This window comes from Parambassis ranga, chromosome 2 (assembly GCF_900634625.1).
Source record: "Parambassis ranga chromosome 2, fParRan2.1, whole genome shotgun sequence".
Taxonomy (NCBI): Eukaryota; Metazoa; Chordata; class Actinopteri; family Ambassidae; genus Parambassis; species Parambassis ranga.
In genome coordinates, this window is record NC_041023.1 from 37,966,001 (window position 1) to 37,990,379 (window position 24,379).

Here is a 24,379-nt window from a genome sequence, read left to right on the forward strand (position 1 = left end):
ATTGTATTACTTCGTGTAAATGCCGGTTATTCTCATGCGTAATTATGTTAAGAAGAGACGTAGGATAAGTGGCACTGAGATGCAGAGCTCTGATACAAAGAGGAGAGATAATTAATCATGAAAAACAATGAAGGAATTCCATGAAAAAATGCCATGACAAAAAAAACCTGCGTCCTGACAATAACTTTAAATAAAACATAGGTGTTGTTTAGTAGGAAATGAGGATGGCCCACACGCACGAAGCGCAACAGCATACCTCTGCAAGAGAAGTCATTTCTATTTGATCAGTCTGAAATTAATTAAATAAAAAAAAAATAAAAAAAATCAAGATGACAGATGCTTTGTAAATATTTTCATTTCCTGTTTCAGAATCAGAATATTTATAAAAACATAATTTGTGTTAATGTCCTTTTTTCTCAGGAGATCCTTGACACTGCAACCCAGCAATGGAACAAACACACACCTCAAAACCTTCACAATTTTATTTAATTGTGTGTAACGGTGATTAAATGATTGGACAGAAACTTTGACAAGCCAGCAGTGACTAAAATGCGCTGAAGACGCGGTCTGTTTCTCAAAAGGCCTCTGTGCTATAAATAACATTTTGATTTTTGTTCACTCAAACTTGCAATTCTGCCGAAGTGTCCTCGAGCAAAGCCCCGATAGGTGGCTGACTTCTGATCTTTGATGGAACGTTACCCCATCATTTGTCTTTGTGGTTAGAGGAACTTTTATTTTAATCCGTGGAGCCGCTCCGCGCAAAGGTGCGCAAAGTTGTGTCCAATTACGCACAGGAAATTAGAGTCACCAAATGTTTGTTGATATGTGTGGACATACGTGTGGTGTCTCTGAAAAGAAAACAGCCCATATTAATTAAAGAGCATGTTTATTAAGACTTGAGCTGATACGAATTAAATGCATGCAAAGTGGAATTTAAATCTGTTTTTATTGAAGGACTGTTATGTCAGAATCATTTGCTAATTGGCCCGTTAAACTGATTTTGTGGAAACTAATTAAAATCTAAAAACGGACACGTGATGCCCTTGAAGTCCAAATAAACTAGACATTTATTGTGTAAACAAATTTGCGGCTTTTAAGAGAGAGATTGGAGAAACTGACTATCAGTTTACCCTCCGCTTTCTCCTCTGCTCCTCTCCCCTCTCTCTCTTCTCCGCTCTGGCAGCGCGGCGTTTTCTGGGAGCTCCTTATAAATAAAATCCACCGTGCCCGACTCCTCTTCCTTATTGGTCAGGTGGAGTAGTTACCTCACTCCGGGAGCGGTGACGCAGCGTCTTCACGTATCCTTCATGTGTGCGTCTCTTCTTGCGTCTTATTGAGAGTCTTGCCGTCGGTCAGAGGGAGAATGCGGGATTCGCGGCGAGCCGAGAGTGCCGGACGGACCGGGTGCGCTCGATACTAAACACTTCCCATCCCGAGAGGAGAGCGGCGCACAAGAGCAGACTCTCTCTCGCTCTCTCTCCTTGTCTCTCGTGTTACTCTCTCTCACATACACACTTCTGTATGAGATCCTCTCTCTCTGTGTCTCCCTCTCCCTCCCGCACATACACTCACTCACGCCCGCGCGCACGCACGCTCTGCATACGTCTCCACTTTGCCGTAGTAATTTACGGCATTGATCTCAACAGCGAGTGCGGATCTGTCTCTAGTGTTTGCCCTTTCTTCGACGGACCGACTTGGAGAAACGATCCAAGAGAGAAGTAAGTACAAATACTTTTTATTTGTTACGGTTATAATCAGGCCTGCCACTCGCGAGGGGGACAATTTACAGTGAGTGTGTGTGTGTGTGTGTGTGTGTGTGATTTATCTGAGCACACAGGCTTAAGTTAACTTCCACTGTGTCCAGTTCGTGGACGCGGTCTATCTCATACGCCGCGGATACAGATAGTTTAGTTAAATCTTGGAGTGCTTTCCGAAACCACTTCTGCTCATATCGACTCACTTTACGCGTGTTATTCTCAAACTGTCTAAGAGTTCTTGCGCCTTTATCACTGATTAAACTTAAAAATTACAATGAGGTATGGTTCAGTGCGGTTTTTGTATTTTTTTTATTTTTGGTTTGGTATTAGTGTGCGTACCTGCGTATTTTATAGCGGCTTTTAAATGAGAGGATGATTAACATGTCATTTAAAACCGAAGTTTTAATATGATATATTCCGTGAGATGGAGAGCTCTTTATTTGTGTTTCAGCGCCTTTCCAATTCAAGACAAAATAACATTTGAGCAGAATAAACAATGTGATTATTTGAAAACGTTCCCCTGTGACATTCAGCATGTCGCTGCGGTGCATTAACTGTCATTTGGGAAGAGGAAAAATCTCTATCTGCTCTGCGTAAAAGTAGCAAGCAGCTTGCGTTTTCTGTTTGGCCAGCGGTTCCCCCTCTGTCAGAGCGCACAGAGAATAAGCCACCTTAAATGTTTCAAACATTTCTAAAGAGGTTGCAAAATATAACTTTTTTCATGTTTCATGTTTGACTTTCCAAGACAAAAATGTTATTCTTTCTAATCTTTATTTTAAGCGTGAGTAACTCCTTTCACTCATTTCCTTTAAATTGAAGTGCAGTTATTAATCAGTCACTTCCTATTTCAGTTCACAATTATAGAGCAAGTTATTCCTGCTCTTCAAATTCAGGTTAAAACACAAGTTTCAGTTTTGATGCAAAACCACACACACAATCCACACACACACTCTCACATCTCCTTTCACTGTCTGTTTTAACATTAACACACATCTTCTATTTTATTCCTCTGAACTTTTGTTTCTTACACTGATAGATGCTCGCTTTGACCTGAGACATATTTCAAAAGTTCTTTACACTGTTTTGTCTCCGTGTCGCTGTGTGTGTCTGTGCCAGACCTCTGCCCAGAGTAATGCTGAAGAACCAATAATGCAAACAGAGAGCAATGTGTGTATGCATGCATGGTCAGTATCTGGGTCACTGCCCGGCACTGTGCTGAGGGACTAGTGTCTTTTAACAACAGGCATCATATTTAAACTAACCCTTCTTGCTTGCTTGGAAAGGCTCTTTTATCCTGTACAGTAACACAACAGTGTGTGTTGTTGCCCCAGCATTAATGCAAAAGCATGTTTTCTTTGAACTCTTAGGTGACAACACTGCAAAACTGTTTAAGGAAGCAACTTTAATTTGTGAATTATTTCCCTAAGTCAAGACAGTGAAATCACTTGCAAAACAGATGCAAACATGTAACATGGAAAACGCTGTGTGCATGTAAGGGATCACACAGATATTAACCAGCATTATTTACATGTTTAAAAATGAGCAGGGTGTATTTTTGCTCATGCTTTTGCAAGTTTTTTTTTGTTTTTGCATTTGCATTTGCAAGGATTCTAGTGTCAGCCTCTAGTGAAAGTTTTTAAAGATTCACTTGCCGTACAATGGATAAGATGCATTCAAACAAAAAAGCAAAACTTTTAAATATACTGTATGAAAAACTTTTAAATGCCCAAGTGACAACATTTACTTCAAAATAAAACTGTAAAGATATAAAACAAAGAAGTTAAAAGGAGCCCAAAGGGTGAAAAGTGCTTTGAAGTCCCTCTGACAATAAGACATGTCGATTCTCAATGGCTCCTCACAAGACGTAGAAATCAAGGTTAGCCCTCGGGGGATGAGGAGGAAATGAGAAATGATTTTGGTTATTACAGGCAGGTGTTACTTCTCTGTGGGAATATCTCCTTGAACTATTTTAAAGGGTGCATTGTTTCTCACAGTGGTTTCCCTGAAATGTAATTTCACAATTTTTAGTGTGTGTAAACAGGCATAGACGAGTGAGATGTTTTGTTTTTAATCATTAATTTCTGCATTTATTTTGAGATTATTTAATCTTAGTTCCGTTGTGCTTCATGTTGACCAGGTAACCCATCTCAGCTTGTGTGCGTCTGTGAGCACCCCCCTGGTCATGTCTGTTTAGTTGCCCTGCGTGATGCCTGATCATGACAGCACCACCCTCCTAACCAGACAGACCAAGCGCCGACGTGTTGACATCGGGGTCAAAAGGACAGTGGGTAGCGCGATTTTTGGCCGCGCCAGAGAGACCCTGCTCGACAGAATGAACCAATCGCACGGCCCCGATCAGGACGGAGACTGCTCACTGGTCAGTCACGGACATGGGGGGACCAATGGCGACGGAGAAAAGTCCAACGTTCTTAGAAAGTTGCTCAAGAGGGCCAACTCATATGAAGATGCCATAATGCCTTTCCCTGGCGCTACGATCATCTCTCAGCTGTTAAAAAACAACATGTCAAAGAACGGAGGGAGTGACTCAGGCTTTCAGGTAAAACCTTGCACCAATACCAGCGATTCATTAAATGTGTTCCCTTTTATTAATTCTCTGTTTCTGTTTTCTCAGGGGAGTGGAGCTCTGTCTAGTGGAGGCTCTGAGATCCAGGCCGAGGACGCCTGCAGCAATTCCTCCAGGGACAGGGACAGTCCATCTGACTGCCTCTCTCCTGGACCTCCTCTTCCCCCTCCACCTTCCTCCTCCTCTTTCGGGCGGCCACCGCCAACTCCGAGCCTCAACTCTCACGCTTCCTCTCAGCCCCTCTCTCTCTCCTCTTTTGACTTGGACCGACTCTCAGATGAACACCTTCGCGCCAAGCGGGCCCGTGTGGAAAACATAATTCGCGGCATGAGTCACTCACCGCTGGTCCGGCCCAGCGCCGGCGACCACAACCCAGAAAGCAACAGGGAGAATGAGAACAGCAGCAACAGCAGTAATGACCACAGAGGAGGAGATGGCAACAACACCAGTAGGCATGGCCGGAGCGACTGCCCGTCTTCCCTCCTGAGCTCGCCAAGTTCACGTGGCGGCGTGGGAGGCGTTGGTGAGGTTTACAGGGAGAATAAGAGAAAGCAGCGGCTGCCACAGCAGCAACACAGCTTCACCCAGCTGGTGTGCTCCAGGCAGGAGCAGAGACAGGAGGAAAGACGGCAGCTTAAGCTGCAGCTGGAAGACATGCAGGTTAGTTGCAGATTAGGTTGGAAAAGTAGAACAAAAATAGTGCAGCATAAACTTTTTCACGTTATTAAAGTTGTTCTATTTTTATCTCTCCTTCATATTTTCCCATGATATTTAAAGTATATTTACAGTAATGTGTGACCTTCTGGCTCAGAAGACTTCTTTAACTTTCTTTCTCCTTTGTACAGAAACAGCTGCGTCAACTTCAGGAGAAGTTCTACCAGATTTATGACTCGGAGACAGAAGAAGAGGAAGAAAATGGCGAGAATGGTGAGGCTGACCGAGGTGGAGAACGAGAGGAGGATGGGAACTTGTCAGAGGACAGCATCCGCTCTGACGGGCTGGAGGAGAGGCACAGAGACAGAGGACGGCACAGCCATGACGACCTGTCTGAGCTGGACCCGGGTCTGTTTCTGGACCGGGCCCGAGCCCTCCTCCGTGAACAAGCCTTGATAGACGGAGAAATGGAGGAGGACGTGGACAGCAGGGAGGAGGAGAGGAATGGAGAACGGGCGATGAAGAGGAGAGGAGCAGCAGGAGGAGGAAGGCAGTTAGCAGAGACTCTAAAGCAGGAGCTGAACTGTGCCGTGTCACAGGTCGTGGACACAGTCGTCAAAGGTTTCTCCTCACCCAAGCAGACAACCAATCACCATCATGGCTGCCACAGCAGCACGCCAGCTGCTCCTTCCTCATCCTCCAACTCGTCCTCTTCCTGTCCTCCACCTTTCGGCCCCCTGCCCTCCCTAACCCCTGACTCACGCTTTGGTGGCGGCAACTTGGCCCTCAGTCTGAACGGCGATGGCAGTCCTACCCCTAACTACCACTCCTCCAACCAGAGGCTGCACTGCTTTGGGGACGTCATCGTCCCGAGCCCGCTGGATTCATTTGGTGGGCTGAGTGGGGGGCTGAGTGGCAGACTGAGCGGTGTGCCAACGCCCAATGACCAAACAGAAGCACTGCCGCTGGTTGTGCGCAAAACCGGCGGAGGTGGAGGTGACAGCACCAACTCCTCTCTTCCTCCTCCTCCTCCTCCTCCTCACCACCACCCTTCCCTCCACCCGTCTCCCCTTACGGCTTCTCTCGGGTTTAGCCCACCATCATTTCGCCACCCGTTTCCTCTTCCTCTCATGGGTTACCCCTTTCAGAGCCCGCTGGGATCACACGGGGGTGGAGCCGGCTACCCTGCAGGCCCTAAGGACCACCACCGGTCCTCACCCGATTCCATGGACATAACCCGGGAAACTGTCAGCCTCAGAACCAAAATGGCATCCCTTGGAGGAGGCCATCTAGGTCACCATCACCACAGGCAGACCTCTCCGAGCCAGCATGGGCCAGAGGGTCTGTCGTTGGCCCTCATCAAGTCTGAGTGTGGGGACCTGCAAGACATGGCCGACATATCTCCCTACTCAGGCAGCACTGTATCCTTCTCACTGTAAGGTTTTGTATTAGCGTGAGGGAGTCTACACATTCTTGCATTTAGAATAATTCAGATTATAAAATAGTCATTAAGATTATAATTATTGTAACCAAAACCAATATTGTTCCAATTATTGCTATCCTCAGCAAGAGTCACACATCTAATACAGTCAACCACTGAGACATCTTAGAGATGCATCAGCAAGAGGAGGCAATAGTCACACACAGTATCAATTAATCTACATTAATTGGTTCCTGGTTTAAGCCTCTTGTTTCCTCAATGAGTGGGGAAGATGAAACGGGCGCGCCAGGTCTTGCAAGAGTGGGAAGATTAAACAGGTCGCACACTGCTCTCTCAAGCTCTTTTAACTCTATGCAGCAGGTTGTGGTGTTTAAAGGTGCTGAGAAAGGCTCATGAGCTCCCTCTTCACACACATACACACACAAACCCACACACAGTCTAAGACACTCTTGTGCTGTTAGGATCTCTTTCATCACAAAGACTTTGTACATAAACGCTCAAAGCAAATCATATTTCACTTTGTCTGTGTGCATGTGTGTGTTTCGGTGTGTGTGAGGGGTAAGACCTTGTACATAGGAGCTCAAAGCTAATCATATTTCAAAGAGAGGAACAGGCCAATGTTTGGCCTCATTGATGGCAGCTTTCTAAACGTGTGTGTTTTGGGGTTGTGGGCACACATAAAGAGAAGTGTAAAATCTCAAATGTATACACTGATTTCGTCTTTAAAAATTTTAGCTCGTCTTCTCTCCCTTTCACTCCTACTCACTTTCATTTGTCGGCTCTCAGTTGCTTGGCAGCTGTGTGTGTGTTTTGCCTCCTTTCTGTGTATGTTTGTGTGTGCCCGTGCACACACAAACATACACTGCCTTTCATGGCGGGTGTGTGTGGACAGGTGTTTGCAGGTAGCTGTTTATCTTTTCGTTCCTAACCTTTCATATGGAGAGGGCTTCTCCCAGGCCACTACGCAGGCACACACACACACAAACACACTTTCGACTCACACATGTGCTCAAATGCACACGTTTGAAGTGAAAAGGAAGAAAAAGACTTTGAACCTGACAAATAGGAACTCCTTGTAGCTGTGATGAGGATTTGATCACAGTGCAGCCTTCAAAGCTAATTTAGATGTTGCTTTAATTAAAAAAAAAGAAATATTTGACACATCTCTTGATCCTGCTGAGCCACTTCATTCCAAAAAAATCCCTCATTCTTTTGGTAGGAAGGAAAAAAATCTAAAATTGAACATTAGTATTTCAATACTTTTATTAAAAATACTAAAGACCTTTCTATACTGAAGACCCTTTAACAACCCAGCAACCACTGATTTTGTCAAATATTTTGTAAAAGTAACGGAATATTTAATTTTTTTATGAACAAATAAACTAGTACAGGATGAGATATCAGTTGTACAGTTAGTAGTTTAAAAGCCTGGCAGGTAGCTTAAGATGTTTTACATTGATCACCTGAAAGGTTCTCTCTCACTCAAACTCTCTCTCTCTCTCTCTCACACACACACAATCCCTCAGGTCTGTGTATCGTTAATCCTTTTGTACAAAGCTGAGCAGATGTCCTCCATTCATTTATGAATTTATCCTCCCCCTCTTCCTTCCCCTTTCTCTCTCCTCTTCCCCTCCAAATCCTACCCTACACCAACACACACACACACCTGGTAACAAGGTCAAGTTACAGCTGATACAGTGAGCCCTGCACAAAACACTTGCATTGACAGATGTGTGGTACACACCAATAGGAAAGAAGCAGCTAGAGGAGGACATCACTACTGGTGTTGTTTATTAACTGACTCACTTTAGCTACTATTACATAACATTTGCTGTTTTTAAATTCATGAAAACCTGAACACAATGTACACACACAGTGACAGGTTGGTATGAATGTTAAATAAGTGATGGTGTTATTGTCCAGTGATCTGATGTATCTGCTGCTAAATGAATGATGGATGATGGCTGTTATCAAAGGCAAGTGTTGTATCGTGGTTGTCAAGTTACTGTTATTGTTGCACTAGTTTCAGGACGACCCGAACAGTTGTGTTTCTTTATGCTCTTTCCTAGACTGCTGATGCTCCTCTCTCCCCTCTTTCCAATCATATAGGGCCCCTGGGGGTTTCTTTATGTGTGTGTGTTTCTCTGTGTGCTAATTGACCTTGCAGGGGGTTCCATTGATTGCCTCATCTTCTCTGATAGATTATAGAGATGTTAATGTGGTGGGGAAATGGCAGCATGGTGGGGCACAGCTGTCGTCACACACACACACACACTCCCTCAAAAAGGCCTTCCACAATTATTATTTTTGAGACGGTGGTAAGATGTAGATCGTTACATACACAACTCGACTCGTCTGGTTCCTTAACATGTCACTACCCAGATTCAAGAGGGCTTGTCCCCCAACCACCTGAAGAAAGCCAAGCTGATGTTCTTCTACACCCGCTACCCTTCCTCCAACATGCTCAAAATGTACTTCTCTGACGTAAAGGTAAGACCACCCTGCCTTCTCCTAATTCTACTTTTCAGTTTCATGTCCTGTCATGTTGTGACTGTACTTTGAGAGTTTGAACCAAGAACAAGAACCCATTTCCACATCAAACTAGCACATGAATGAATAATTGTTTACTACCGGCACACATTTACATGATACACTGTTGCATAGAAGCATTGGAAGCCATACAAGTTGCAAAATAATTCATTTTGTGTGCATATAATGTGGGATGATAGGAACTTTTTGGAATCAGATTTTGTGCTGTGAAATTCAACTTTCACTGTTGGGTTGCAATTTTGTGCATTTATTATTCAGTGCATACGTGCGTGTATGTGTGTGTGTCAGTGCAGATGGGTGCTCCAGTCTGTCACATCTTTGTAGGATAATTAGAGTTTCTGGCCTTAATCGGCCTGGGGTTGTAGGGTGGTGGTGGCGGTGGGGGTGATAACGCCCACTTTCTTTCTCACACATACTGTAAAAACCCCTCCCAACACAAAGACACACATTGTGACCTAAAAGTTTTTATGCTAACACTGTCACTACATAAAATGAGAACTTTGCTTTAAAGGCAGAAAAAAAATCAGAATTTAGCGAATTTAACAGGATTCACAACAAAAAGAAAAAAAGGTAAATAAGATGACTAAAACAATGAAATAATAGAAAGTGTGTGTGTTTGCGTGTTGGGACAGTTTTGTGAACTTGACAGAGGGAACGCAGGGAAGGGAGGCCACACAAATGAAAGGGATGACAACAGAACAACAGCTTTAAAACAAAGACGCTGATTGTTTTGTGTTTACAGGCTGCTACGTGTTTTGCAAAAGGAGCATACGGCTCCTCGACAGATTCAGGACGCTGTATTCAAATGAGCAGCCACACACACACACACACACCAGCTGCCCTTTGGCTCATATCTGTGGTGACCACTTCCTCGTGGCAGTGCCACATCCTCATCGGGCTGCCATGGCAACAAGGGTCGCTGGGACACCAGGTTGCTAGGCAAACACAAGGTTGCTAAGCCTACCTGCTCCCAGTAGTGAGAGTCCGATTTGTCATTAACTAGGACTCCATTAGGTGATAAAAACCTTATTTTAAAAATAAAACCAAGACAATGAGACATCTGATAAAATTACTTTCAAATCTATAAAAAAGAAAGATTTATTAAAGGTTTTTTTTTCCTAGAAATCTCCAAAATTGTTCAATTGAACCAATTTTTCATTCTTTTTAAATAAAATCTGTTCAATAAAAACAAGCGTCATGACACTAAACTTACTTAAAGGTTCTTGTCAGAGGAAAGAAAAAAACTACAATGTGCTGACACTAATAAATTCTATAATCAGCTTAAATCACAATTTCAATTATCTGCTTAATATTTATGTGGCCAAATCAAGCCTGGCGTTGAGGGTTTTAATTTGGAAAGTGAATAAATTAGAACTAATGAGTTAATGCGTAGGCTCAGTATATGAGTTTATCTTTTGGAGATTGATATTAGCTTTTAAAATTAATCTAGTCTCCAATCTGTGGGTTTATCTCTAAACTGATATTCAATTAATCTCTTCAATCTCAGCAAACATGGATTTAGATTAGGAGATGTTTGCAGTGCTTCGGCCGCCACTTCGCTCAGCAGATTGACAGTATTACAGCCTCGGCATGTAGCCGCAGTCACAGCCACAAACAGTGGATTTGTTTTCCAGAGGAATTTATCATTTTAGATTCACAGAGGGAAGGTATGCTGAGTGATAGTGACACACAAGTGGAGCAGGCATCTGTGTTATAGACAAAGTTTCCAATAATTTCCCTGTCTACTGTAACATGATCCAACCCCAGACCGGTGAAAAGAAGAGTGAAGAGTAAACAGTGGGTTGTTACATGGGGACAACAGTGGCACAGTGGTATAGCAGGGTTGTCCAGTAACCGGAAGGTTGGTGGTTCGATCCCAGCTAGTCATTGTATGACACTGCTTGGCTGTAAAGAATTTCCCTCTATGTAAAATAAAAAAAAAATAAATAAATTACATTTGCAGTAGAGAAACAGACAGAGAAAAAAAATCCACTATCTAAATGCAGTTCCTCAAGTGGCCACTTGAAGGTGACTTAAAAATGAGTCAGTTCCCATTGACATCCAGGTCAAAATGTAGCAGAAATATGTAGTATTAGTATAAAGTTTACTAGTTGTTAACCACGGAACAATGGTGCTCCGTGGTGTGAAGGGACACACTTTAGCTTTAGCAGACAAAAAGAAGCAGAAGAAATGATAGTTATTCATATTTTATGCAAATAAAGATTTATAGGCAAATTTAGTTTTAATTGAGTCATAATCCCAGTTAATCCAGCATATTTATCAGTGGGAGGAACTCCACAGAAATTACTTTGCCTAATAAAAAAATGAATCATGGATAATCCTATTTGTGATGAGTGAGGCTGTTCTTTTCGAGGCTTTGCTAATGTGTGTGTGTGTGTGGAGGAGAGAGCGTTAGAGAGGGAGAGTACCCTGTTGCTGTCTGTGTATGTCCTGTTTCATTGTCCCTTTGCATTCATTACACTCATCATTTCCAAAATCCGGGTCAATGTCTCTCTCTTTTTCTTTCTCTCACCCTTTCTCTTACTCCCACTGCCTCCCCCTCCTTCCCAGGGAACAATAAGTAGCATGTGTTAGAAGGATCAGGCAGATTCACTGTAAGGGAATTAGGGCCCTGAATGGCTTCCCCTAATTGGACTTGAATGGACTTTGTCTATGGGAAACTGGTTCTTAAAGATGAGCCTCTTACGCACAATGGGCTCCTCGCTCGGTGTGGGAAGTGGGTTGAGCTGTTGAACTGTTTTAGGCACAGATGAGCACACACACCAGATCTTAATTGCACCGCAACACCTCTTGCCTTCTGACCAGACAATCATATCATAATATATGTTAGCATAAGATACTGGGGTCACTGCCGTCTCGTCTTCAGAGAGTCAGGGAGAGTAATTAAGACCTCGTTAAGACTGGAGGAGGATTAATTAGACGCTTGCCGGCTTGGGGAGCTCCTTCTAACTCACGTGCACTCTCACTCTCAGGGTTTTTACTCTCACTCGCACTGACACCAAGCAGTGACATTTATCAACGACAGCCCTGAAGACTCTTGCCTTGAGTGGCTGAAATGACATCTCGATGCCGCTCAGCAGGAATCAATTAGCGCCCAACCCGTCTTGTCAATTAGTTACACAATAAGTTACACAGCCAATTTGGCCTTGTCGGGCAACAGCTTGTCTACTGATACTGATTCAACTCAACTTGCAATTATCACATTTGTGTTCAAATCCGTCCCAAGGCGACATTCAAACAGTCACATGGTGTACATACTGTTTAGTCAAGCAGAAATAACCTAAATCATAATTTTAAAAAGTTACTACAACAGCTATTCCTCCAGGATCCACAGGAAAAACCTTCAGCGCTACAACTCGCACAATTCTGCAGATTGTGCACATTCGCACTGTCCTCTATAAAATTTGCAGAGCTACGACGAATCTGCTTGAAGTGGGCACATTCTTAAAGGATGTTTGCCCTTCCAATGTGGCCTGGGGGGGCTGACAACACCCACCATCGGGGGGGAAGGATAGGACTGGAGAGGGAGGGCCGCCCTGACACTTTCTCTGACACTCTCTCTTTCCCCTTTTTCTTTGTAAACACAAAATGGCATTCCTCAAACTCAGCATTTTGCCCCCCCCCCCTTCACCATCACCTCCATTCTCTTTCTGTCTTTTGTCTCACGCCGCTGATTGTGATGAGCTGGATGGGGACGGAGGGTGGACGGGAGGGCAGGTGGTTGAATGACTGGGTGTGTGTGTGTGTGTGTTTAGCAGTAAGGTTTTGTAAATATTACTAATCTGTAGTAGCTTAAAAAAAGGAATCAGGACATCTAGATTTAGGATGTCTGGGACGTTAGCTAGGATGTGGAAAGTGGAATAAATGTCGCAACAATAAGCTGCCAAGAGCAACAGAAGGCAATCTCCACTAGCATTAGCATCTTTGGAGAACTATAAGTGGATAGTATTTTGCACTATTGTGTCCACGGTATTCAAATTCGAATGTGCTTTTTGAGTTTCCCTAGTGGCCAATGTTGGTACTGCAGGTAAAAAGCAGTCAGATGTACAGATCTTGTGTTTGTGTTTGTTAAGTGCTGAGTTATCATGTTCCTTCTGTGCAACTCTTTTGTGGGTCAAAACACCCCCCTCTCCCCACACACACACACTCCCCGCCTGTCCTGACTCTCTTTCCTCTTTTGCAGACACACACATAACCCCCCAATTATGCTCCATTATGTCACCCCCTCTGACCGCTCTCTTCCTTCTCCGCTCATCTTTCTCTCTCGCTCTCTGTGCATTCCTTTTTCCATGCTACCTCCCGCCATTCATCTCTCTCTCTCTCTCCTCTATCTGTCTTTCTTTCCCCCTATCTCTCTCGCTCATCCCTTGTTCCTGTGAGACAATGTCTTGTAACAATACTGAGCTTAATCTCCGTGTCAAAGCCGTTTTTCCCCTTCACTGAACACAAACACACACACACGTGCACTTTCACTGGGCTGTCACTGTGTTTTTTTTCTCTGATTCTTCTGAGAAAGAGAACCCAAAAGGCCATGTGAACATCACACACACACACCAGTAGCCTTATAAAATATTTTAACAGTTTATTGTGCACATTTTGTCAGACATTTTTTGCAGTGTGGTGTAAAGGCCTCCAGGGCAGGAACAGTGTTTGATGAGACTTGTTTAATGTTGGTTTAGCTCAATTTGAATGGCCTCACAATAAGTTAATATTGGGGACACTGTTGTTTGATTAGGAAGGTTTCTAGAGATCCTTCAATGAGGGGCCTGAAGGTGCAGGCAGTGTTTTAGTGGCTAATGAGGTGGATAGAGATTTTAAGCATGTGTGTTTATTGCAAGCACAAATTAAACTGTAATTCTCTAATTTAATGATTACAAACTAATTCATCTGAAGCAATTAATACGTCTTTGTGTTACTGCATGTAAAATGCAAAACACAAAGTAGACGTCGTGCCATAATCCAAGATGAGCACTCATACAGAGGCAAATTTGATGACATACCATCATGCAAATAAACACCAAAGCAACTCTCTTATTCATGCACAGCTCCAAATAGGAAGCAGCAGTCAGCACTAAATCTACTAGTTTATCAATTTTATCATGTGAGTTTCATCAACAAAAGTCTTTATAAATTATGAGCCAAAAATGACACAAGAAATCCTTTTACAGTTCAATCGCTGCATCACCTCCCAGCTGATCAAGTGGTTCAGCAACTTCAGGGAGTTCTACTACATCCAGATGGAGAAGTTCGCTCGGCAGGCCATCAACGAGGGTGTGACCGCCTCCGAGGAGCTGGCGGTGGGCCGAGACGCGGAGCTCTTCAGGGCGCTCAACATGCACTACAACAAGGCCAATGACTTTGAGGTAAGCATGAGGGAGGTGGCTTTCAAACTTTTTTAGAATAAGCCAAATCACTGTAGTTTTGGTTTGTTTAGCTTTCAATTCAATCAAAGTATGATTCATTTTAAGTTAAGTAATTTTAGAGGTGACATATTTTTCTTTTTTCAGAATTTCCACTTCTAAAACTAAATTCAGCATAACTCACTCACACAAACGTCCTCTACTAAGTCAGCTGTTCAGAGCGCAACAGTCACCTCACGATTCTGCTGAGGTGTGGATGTCGCAGTATGCCTGTGTGTGTGTTTGTGTGAGTGTGTGTGTTCGATGAGGCGAAAGAGGACGCCGCTCGAGGCGCGGGTGTCCTTGTCAAAGCGATTTGCAGAAGTCACATTCTCTCCCTCACTTTTTTTTCCTCCCAATATTGGTCCAAGGGGACCTGAGGGCCCTTAAACTATGCAACGTAACATCAGCAGCATTTAGATGTCTATTAGCACACACCTCAATGCTGACACACACACACACATTTTCTATTTATTTATTTACATTTGCTAAGGGAGACCAATGTTAAGCAAGATTTGCACACAGACTTTAAGGTATCCTATTTGGAGGAATGAAAAGCAAATGCTTTGCATACTTTGCATAACAAGAGTCACGTAGCTTTTCACAGGTGTGTATGTAAAGAGCGTGTACAGGAAACGGACACACACACACACGCAAATAATTCATGTGTGTGTTTATTTTGGCTGAGCTTCGGTAGGGTTATTTTTAGGGACTGCAGGGTTAAGGTTCAAACAGGGGCCAGAAGCAGAAGATGTGTGACAGCGCTACACACAGTGTAGCCTTAAAATGTAAATCAATCACTTTTAAATTAAACTTAAAACAATATAAGGTTTGTCCCTCAGTTTCAGTGCATTGCGCGCACACTGAAAACTGAAACTGAGACAGGCAAACTGTTCAACAGTGAATGATCAGTATGTTGACACTGTCTTCACATGTGCACACTGTGACTGCACAGTATCTGTCTATTATTGTTATACAGCAATAACAGACTAAGAAGACGGAGAAACTTTTCAGGATTTTTAAAAAAAAAAATTCTGTCAAAGCCCATGTCCCAACAAGGGACAACCAGACATGAGAACCAAAGCAAATATAATCACAACCATAACAACATATGACCATAAAAGGTGCTGATAAAAACACTATAAAAGCTAAAGTGAAGGTGTGTTTGCAAAGGTACGTATACATTTTCTTCCCCTACTTTGTCCCCTGCTCTGCCTGCCTCCTTCTCTCTCTTCACCTCCCTCTTTCCTTTCCTTTGTCGCCCTGAGGGAACATTACCGGCTGGGGACCCTCTCTCTCTCTCTCTCTCTCTCTCTCCTTTGCTTTCTCTCTCCCTCTCTGTCAAACTCAGAGGCGTGAAACTGGAACCACGGCCGATTCAGCAAGTCTCCTGATGTACACACACACGCACGCACACAGAAGTCTTCTCCTTTTGCCAAATTTAGCATCATCAGAGTTCCACCTTGGTTTGTCCCCCATCACACCTCCCTCTCTGCCTTCCTCACCCATACTCTCCTTTCTCTTCTTTTTGTTTCCTCCCCCTCTTCCCACTCACCGTGTCCTCTATCAAAATGGTTCTCTCCAATTTCTTTCCTCTTCTTCATCACCACCTAACCCTTCTCTTCTTCTTCTTTGCCACTAAAACTCTGCGTCAAATTGTGTTTTGTTTTCCTGGTTAAATCAGAGCTTAATCTTATGTGGAGTCTGTCATTAGTAATCAATCAGTATTTTACACATTAATTGCTGTAGAAAAGGTGAGTGTAATTCACTAGGAGTTTGTGTATATGTGTGTGTTGTCTTACAAAGTTGGCGTAAACAGACCCTAGTAATTATAGCAGCTTCATTAATTACCTCCTCCACCCGCCTCTCCAGCCACATTCTTTCAACTCTTCTTTCTTGTTTACCTCTCTCGCTCCATCCTCACTGTCTTCCTCTCTCCTCCTCTCTCGTCTCTGAAACAATTTTGTGCTAATTGCAGCTCTGCCCACTAACTAATGAGGAAGGCAAAGAAAGGAAGGAGGCTGGAGAAAGGGAACAGAAACAGGGGAATATTCTCATCTTCAAAAAAAAAAAAAAAGTGGGAAAACAAAAAGAGATTTTCTTTGCCAGGACACTCGGGGAAAGGTGTCAGCTCCCACCTCCTGCCAAGAGGGAGATAAATGTTTCCAGTTTTTTATATGGAGAACAGATTGACGGGTTGTTGGTTAAGTCTGCCAGCAGCATTGGGCATACCACTCTTAACTTGCCTCACGATGTATGTGTGCAACTCTCACAAAAAAAACTCAACGTAAATGCAGCAGAATAGACCTGCAAAGGCCTGGAAAGGGATTAGGCTGTCATAGCTTGGTGTGTGTGTGTTGTGTGAGGAGGGACAATGAGACATTTTTATGAAGCCTTCTAGAGGACATTCTCATCTTTCCAGTTCAAGGATCCTCACTGGCTCTGTCAGCACCAAACCACGGCACAGCTGCGCCACACACTTGTGTTCACACACACACACAGACACTCGTTTGTCTAAAAGAGCAGAGGTGCCCTCCCTTGAAGGGTGGGTGTGGTCGCTACCAAAATCTGGTCTTTGACTTTGAGCGACACATACACACAGACACACACCTGGAGGCCACAGAGTGGTCACACACTCACATTTCAGGGATATCTGGTTTCATAAGCTGCGCACTTCATAAAAGGCTTAACTTCTCATGTCTTTCTCCGCCGTTTTAGATTCTTTTGTTTTGCTCTTCTTATTCATCTTTTCACTCATCTTTTCCGCTTCCTCTTCATACAAGCCCTCTGAAGAGGGGCTGAGGTCGACTCCCACTCCCAGCAATCAATTTTGAAAGTAGGATTCGTATCTGCGCTGGAGCTGGGTTTTATTAGTTTGTGGATACACCTAAAGAACAGCCTATTAGCCTTAAGTTTGTCACCCCCCCCCCCCCCCCTCATTCCTCCTCTATCTTCCTGTTGTCCTCGCCTCTTCTAACCTACCCAGAAGGCGCACACACACACAGAGGAGTAATGATCAGCCTTTTGAGAAGAGGTGAATTTCAAAGACTACACCTGTCCTCCTTCCTTTTTTCTCTCTCTACCCTCTGGACAACTACATATTAAAGCACTGTAATGCCATGTTGTTTTAACACAGCAATTGTTGTAAAGTATGCAAAAACTACAGTATGACGCGTCAAAGAAAGAAAAGTAGGAATTAAACTGGCAGCATGTTTTAGCTGTTGTAGACACTGAAACACATGATTAAAATAATAAAATGGGTATTAAATAGTCAACAGTACAGTCTCTAAATACATATTTGCAGGTCAAACATTTCCTCATAATGTTGAAAAACAGGCATCATTATATTTCCTGATGCAAATAATTTGTACATGCAAATAAGTTTCAAGTAAACAAAGCCATACACACACACATCAGCTCATAGTCTACATGAAAACACGCTTGAATCTTCCTTCTTGCTCCGCTGCTAGTTAACAGAGAGCAGTATGGAACAGACAATGCCACCTGCCAGTTTCTGTCACTATAATTATAGCTATCTGCTTGCAGCGTGTGTGTGTCTTAGTATTCCAGTTGAGAAGAAGAAGGCATCATCTTTGTCACTGAGCCTGATTGGAGTCACGAGGGGGCGGTGTATGTATGTGTGTGTCTGTGTGACTTCTTCCTGTAAATGTGTGTGTGCTGTGCATGCAGTGATTCCCTTCCCCTGCCCCAGCTGTCTCCTTAGCTTTAACAATAGGCTTGGTAACAAAGACGTGGCCTTCAGCCTCTATCATGTGATACTAGTGGTCTGCAGCCTCTCAGTCAGATGACCCAGGCTATTGTCCTCTATGGGTGACACACAAAAAGAAAAAATGAAAAAAACGCATGCACAAGGAAGCGCACAACACACACACACACCAATACAAGGAAGCACAGCACGTGTATGAACGTGCACGCGCGCGGTGATACGGAGACACTTGTTAACACTGAAATGATGAGATAGTGAGTGCACACACACAGACGCAATCTCAGGACGCAGACCCTTCCTCTCGATCACATGCAGTCTGAACAAAGAGAAACTTTATTGTCATTGTCCTGGTGACAGTGACATCAGTGACTGATTGACAAAAGAGCAGCTGAAAAAGGAAACATATTGCTGATGTCCTGAAGGAACCTCCCATCTCCACTCTCATCTTAGAACTTCACTCCTACTATCTGAACTAAGTGCTGCCAGAAGTTTTTTCTTGCTTCACTTTGAAATGGCTGCTATCTGCCTGCTGCAAATATGGGTGACTGTGTCAAAGAGCACCTCAGCAGAAGGTTATTGTCTGTGTTATTTATGTGCAGCAGGAACAGGGACAGAACTGAATACTCTGGCTGGCTAAGAGGAATCATGGTGTGCTTTAAGTAACATTACTGTGTGAGCTTTAGGAGCTAAATGAGAAGAAAAGACCTTTGTACAGGACAGGTGTGCAATCTTACAGTGTCAAACCAAAACAAGATTGTTTTGGACACAAATTTGGGAGTGTCCAAGGTGGGGCTGGGTGAAGAAATACCAAGAAAACCAAGTGTCCAAGCAACAAGAAAGAACAACTTCTCAGTGTGTGTGTGTGTGTGTGTGTGTGTGTGTGCATGACTGAAACCAGGTCTGATAGCAGCAAGAGAGAAGGAAAAAGGAAGCAGATGCTTGTGTGTTGGCACAAAATGATACGTCCCCCCCCCCCCCCCCCCCCTCACACACACACACACACACACAACCTTTGCTCAGTCCACAGAAGCAGCAGCAGCAGCATGAAAGAGTTCCAGTATTGTCTTCATGATAGAGGAATAGTCCCCTGACCAAAGAGCAAAGCAGACCTCAAGGCCACAGACAAAATGGAGTAGAAAGGTGTACATGTAGATGAGTAAACTGTGTCAACATCTCCTTACATAAAACAGAAGGCACAACACACACACACTGCCTCTTTCTGTTTGTACACCTTGAGAATCAAACATATGGTGTTTGTATAGTGACTTCTTAAGAGCCAGTTGTGCATGTGTTTGTGTGTGTGTGTTTCCCCTTTTTTTGCGAGATGTCGAGTGAATATAGAGAGGAAAAGCAGGCAGAAAGGCATATGGGACAGGTAGAGTCAACTGAGGACAAACAAACACAGATATCTCTGTCAGTCTCATGGTGACCGCGTGGAGACAAGACGCAATCAATCCTTTTGGATAGAGGGAGATGAAGAAAGAGGCGGGGCAAAAGAGAAGAATAAGAAGCTATTGTTTAACTTGAAAGGTTTTTCTTACTCAAGGTTAATCTACTTATTTCAGTGCAGGGCTATGCTTACACTTGAATTGTTTTCAGACATAATTATGCAACATCAGAGTTTGACTCCCACGAGTGTGACACACACACAAGCCAGCTCTCTTTTGTCAGGTGACAAGAGTTGATCATCCTTTAGGGCTATATTAAGTTTTCTGATGTGTTAAATTGGGACAGTGTATTCATAAAGAAGTAACCTACTTATGAAGGGCTCTCCTTTATTCTAAAAATATTATTAGTGCAACACTGCCCTTTTGTGCTTGTGGCCTACACTGTAAAAACAAAAAAAGAGAAAAACTAAATTAGTGAAACCGCCATCACTGTTGCTATGTGCACATCTCTGTGCTGTTTTTTTCTTTTTACTCAAACTACAACATCAGTAGTTTAAATAATGATCATTTATATTACGTTTACTGCCGTTGTTTCAACGTTAATCCAATAGTGAACAGCAACACTGCAACAATGAAACTAAAAGGCTAACAAATTATATATTTTGACTACATTTTGAAAAATGATTAAAAAAAAAGCAAAAGTGGAAGAAAAAGTTGTACTTCTTTAAGCAAATAAAAGTGATTTCTCTTAAGACTAAATTTCCAAGAGAAGAAAAGGGAATAAGGAGGCTGGTGATGAAGGGAGAAGAGTGAGTGGATAAGAGGAAGGGGAAAGAAACTAGGGAAAAAAGCAGGAGGGAGGGCATCCCAGTAGGCCTCTTTGTTGGGCAGCGATTTAGAGATTTACAGGCTCTTGTCCTTCTGTGTGTGTGCATCTATGTGTGCATGTGTGTGTGTGTGCGTGCGTGCGTGCGTGAAGAGAGAGTAATTGAGCCTCCCTTCATCCAATATTTACCCACCAAACCAGAGCAATCATGCGAATTATGTTTACTGGGAACCAAGTGTCTTTCTTCCTCTTTATCTTTCTGTCTCTTTCTCACTTTCACCATTCCTCCTGCTCCCTCTCTCTCCTGGCAACTAGATACCATATCAAGATCCTTGCCAGGAGTAAATCACACACACACACACAGAGAGAGCGAGAGAGAGAGAGAGAGAGAACAGGCCCATCTGTATTGATGATGGCCTAATTTAGATCTCTTTATTGGACTGATTTACGATGGCCAGACAAATCTGGGCATCTGGACCCAAGTGTGTATCTATGTGTGTGTATGTTTGTCCAGTCGAGCTGACACCCAATATCATCCCTGCTTCATTTCATTCTTTCTGCTTGTGTTTCCCTCTCTTACCTCTGCGTTAGTCAGCGGTGTCCTTTTTGTAGTCTTGCTTCAGCACTTTGAGCCTTTAGCCGCCGCAGCGCTGACACACACGTCACCCTGAAACATTAAAAAAAAAAATCACCATTCAACACACCGAACACGGCAGCAACAGCGCTGCAATGCAAAGACACCAAGACCGGGGCAATTCTAGGTCAAGGGCACGGAATCTCTTACTGTCCATCTATACATGGCGGCTTTTGTTTCACAGCTTTTGCAATTTGAGATGATCAATCAGAAATGATGGATTAATAAAATCATACAAAACAGAAAATATAAGAAGAACAGCTAAAGGTCAAAGATGTGCAGGTCAGTGAGGAAATACATTTTCAGGGCGTAGGGGCTTTTAAGATGAGAGCAAAATTGAACAACTAGAGGATGAAGGGATGTATTCCTGGTGGGAGAGGACGCCACAAAGGCACATTCATCTTTGAGATCAAGCTCAGGTTTCAACTTTTATTCGTCCCTGTGGGCACTTTCACAGCAACCATTAAACAGCATCTTGACTTTGGGGCTTTCTCCATTTTCTTGCTTGGTGTTAGGATGGGTTGTTTGCGGGCGATTTACTAAAACCAAGATTTGTTTTGGAGCATGAGAGTGAGGCAGATGAAGTGCTGCATCTGGCCTCAGCAGAAGTAAGCCAACATGTGCACAACATATGTGAAAACTCCTCTAAGACCTGTTGGGAAAACAGGTGATGAGCTGATAGAATGTGCAAAGCTGTTAACAAAGCAAAAGGATCTTAAAGTACAACATATTGTAGAGCTTTGTTTTCAATGTTACTGCAAGTATTGTAGATATCACCAAAAGTTTTGTGTGTGTGAGGGGGCGCATGTGTGTACAGTAGCGTCTATACAAAGACAATGACAGAGAGACTCATTGAAATAACTGTGTTCTCAAGGGGCCAGCTAAAAAGAGAGAGAGGGTAGGTTGGGGTAGACAGAGTATATGAGAGTCCAGGGAATCATTTAGGTTGTGTGTGTGTGTGTGTGTGTGTCTGAAGTGATTCATCCGTTCTGGTGGCGGCTAACCTTGGCATATCCTGCCACGCGTGACGGGGTTACACCCAGACGGCACTCTACTGTCCTCTACACGTGTGTGTGTGAGTTTGTCAGGGTGTAGAGGTGGTATGTCTGGAAGAGTCAGCAGAGTGTGTGTGTGTGTGTGTGTGTGTATGCATCTGCATGCAAGAAAAAGAAGCAAAGAAGAAGAAAAAAAGAGAGAGACAGGGTGGAGGAAGGGGGGAGAATCCTAGTCAGGTTGTTTAGTGTCTTTGTATGATCTTGCCCCCGGGAGAAAGGGCAGAAAAAAAGAATGAAAAATGTGTGTGTGTGTGCGTGTCATTGTTCTGCTGTCAAACACTGCTACAAGCGCACACATAGCATCAAAACACACACATAAACACACACAAAGCCTTGTGATGACAGTATATTTATGCCTGCATTGGAAAGGACAATTAGATCCCTGCAATTCTTTCATTCTTGTTGAAACTCTGCCACATACACACACCTGCCATTGTCAAGGACTGAGTGTGTCATCTGTCATTATGTGGGTGTGTATAGCAGGACATCGAACACACAGCTGGGGGCTATTAAGAAAAGCGAAGTATTTAAAGGAGGTTCTGAAGAAGAACAACCAATCAGAGCATCCCTCTGTCTCCTTCAGGTTCCAGATCGATTCCTGGAGGTGGCCCAGGTGACTCTCCGAGAGTTCTTCAACGCTATCGTGGCTGGAAAGGATGCAGACCCCTCCTGGAAAAAGGCCATCTACAAGGTGATCTGCAAACTGGACAGCGATGTTCCCGAGGTCTTCAAATCCCCCAACTGCCTACAAGAGCTCCTCCATGACTGACTAGCACGAGGGAGGAAGCCAGGCAAACACAGCAGACCTCCCAGGACTGTAAGGAGGCTGTAGTAAGATGCCTCCACAGGTGCCGATAGAGACACAGGTCTTTAATGAAATGCATTTGTTCATAACGTGATGCAGTGGTTTCACTCGGAGGCTGCTGGACAGGTTTGTTGATTTTTTTTTGTTGTTTTTTTTGCTCAGCACATCTTTTAAAGACTAAAGAAGATGTTTTATAAAGAAAAGAGTCTGATGATGCTGAAATTAGTAAAGTATGTTGGGACGAAACAGCGAGAAATTGAAAGTCAGTGAGAAATTGAAAGTCCTTGCACTTACAGAAAAGTTTCCTCCTCTGCCGTTGTTTTTCCCCTCCACCTTCTCTTTAACAGAGGGGTGAGGACGATGATGGATGAATCTTCAGCTCGTGACTTGAGGTCGGGGGCACACTAAAAATAAAGAAGATAATATATAAAAAAATCTTTTTATTGTGGATGTTTTTGAGTTACATGGACATTTTTGGGGGAAAAAAGTGATGTTTCTGTATTTTTTTCCTCCTTTGTATGAGCTTACATCCTCTCTTCTATGAACCCTTGGTCACAGATGCACACACAAAACTACATTTACACACACACACCTTGAATAGGAAAGCACAGTAGCATTCCCAAATCCCCACCCAGAATAAAAACTGGGCAAAAAAAACAAACTTAGTTGTTGTTTGTTCCTATTCATTTCCTCTCCTCTTTTTACTTCATCCTCCTCTTACTGTACTGAGACTTACTGAGTGTTTGTTTTGACTGTGTGGCTCCACCTGCCCCACCCCTTCACAGCTGCCCCTCTAGGCTTGTGTAGCCTTTGAGTGTCCCGAGCATGAGAGATAAATTTCATAAGAAAAAAATTGAAATACTTAATTTTTAGGCAGCATATAATTTTAATATGACAGGATATAGGTGTCCAAATATTGTGTTTTATTTCTGTTCTCGGATCTCAATTGTTGCATTTTATTCTGAAAGGTATTTGATTTTCAGTTTAATTTTAAGGTGCAAATTCAAAGCTATAGTGATACATCAAATCATGTGTTTGTGCAATATCCACTGCTGACATTAGCATGCTAACATGCTTATGTCAACAACGTCATTCTCTACAGAAGCTTTGTGAATTTAAATCATAACAATTGATTCCAATATAATCTGTCATAGATCACAAGGAACACAATAAAACAAAGTTAGGATTTCTCTCTGCTCTGCTGGGCCCAGAGGGGCGGCTGCACCAGCCAGGTCATGTGTGAAGTGTTTAAGGTTTTAACAGCAGAAAAAAAAGACAACAAACAAAAATGCTGATATTTGTAGCTTGTATAGATGTAATAATTACTCTGATCACTCTGATATTGTTATTATTTATAACTGAAATAATTATTCCTATTAATGTTATTCTGATGATGATGATTATTATTAATGCTTGCTACAGATTTGACCAGTGGTTTACTCATTGTTTATCCATCACACTGCAACATGAAATAAATTATTCTTTGAACAAAAATGAGGGCTCATTTGGAAGTGTGTGATTGTACTTTCGCCTGGTTT

General features: G+C 43.1%; 1 protein-coding gene across 1 annotated transcript; it reads left to right on the forward strand.

Annotated features, from left to right (window-relative positions):
- The first annotated feature begins 1,192 nt into the window (after positions 1-1,192).
- Positions 1,193-24,115, forward strand: prox1a (prospero homeobox 1a). The gene is made up of 7 exons (XM_028397494.1): positions 1,193-1,718; positions 3,895-4,314; positions 4,390-5,001; positions 5,187-6,416; positions 8,819-8,926; positions 14,176-14,370; positions 22,620-24,115. The coding sequence occupies exons 2-7, from the start codon at positions 3,964-3,966 to the stop codon at positions 22,803-22,805; spliced, it is 2,682 nt and encodes an 893-aa protein (XP_028253295.1). The 5' UTR covers positions 1,193-1,718; positions 3,895-3,963; the 3' UTR covers positions 22,806-24,115.
- Positions 24,116-24,379: the final 264 nt, after the last annotated feature.

Coding starts and splice junctions, on each gene's coding strand:
- prox1a (XM_028397494.1), top strand. CDS start 3,964: ATGCCTGATCATGACAGCACCACCCTCCTAACCAGACAGACCAAGCGC. Junction 6,417..8,818: donor CTCCCTACTCAGGCAGCACT/GTATCCTTCTCA, acceptor GTCACTACCCAG/ATTCAAGAGGGCTTGTCCCC. Junction 14,371..22,619: donor ACAAGGCCAATGACTTTGAG/GTAAGCATGAGG, acceptor TGTCTCCTTCAG/GTTCCAGATCGATTCCTGGA.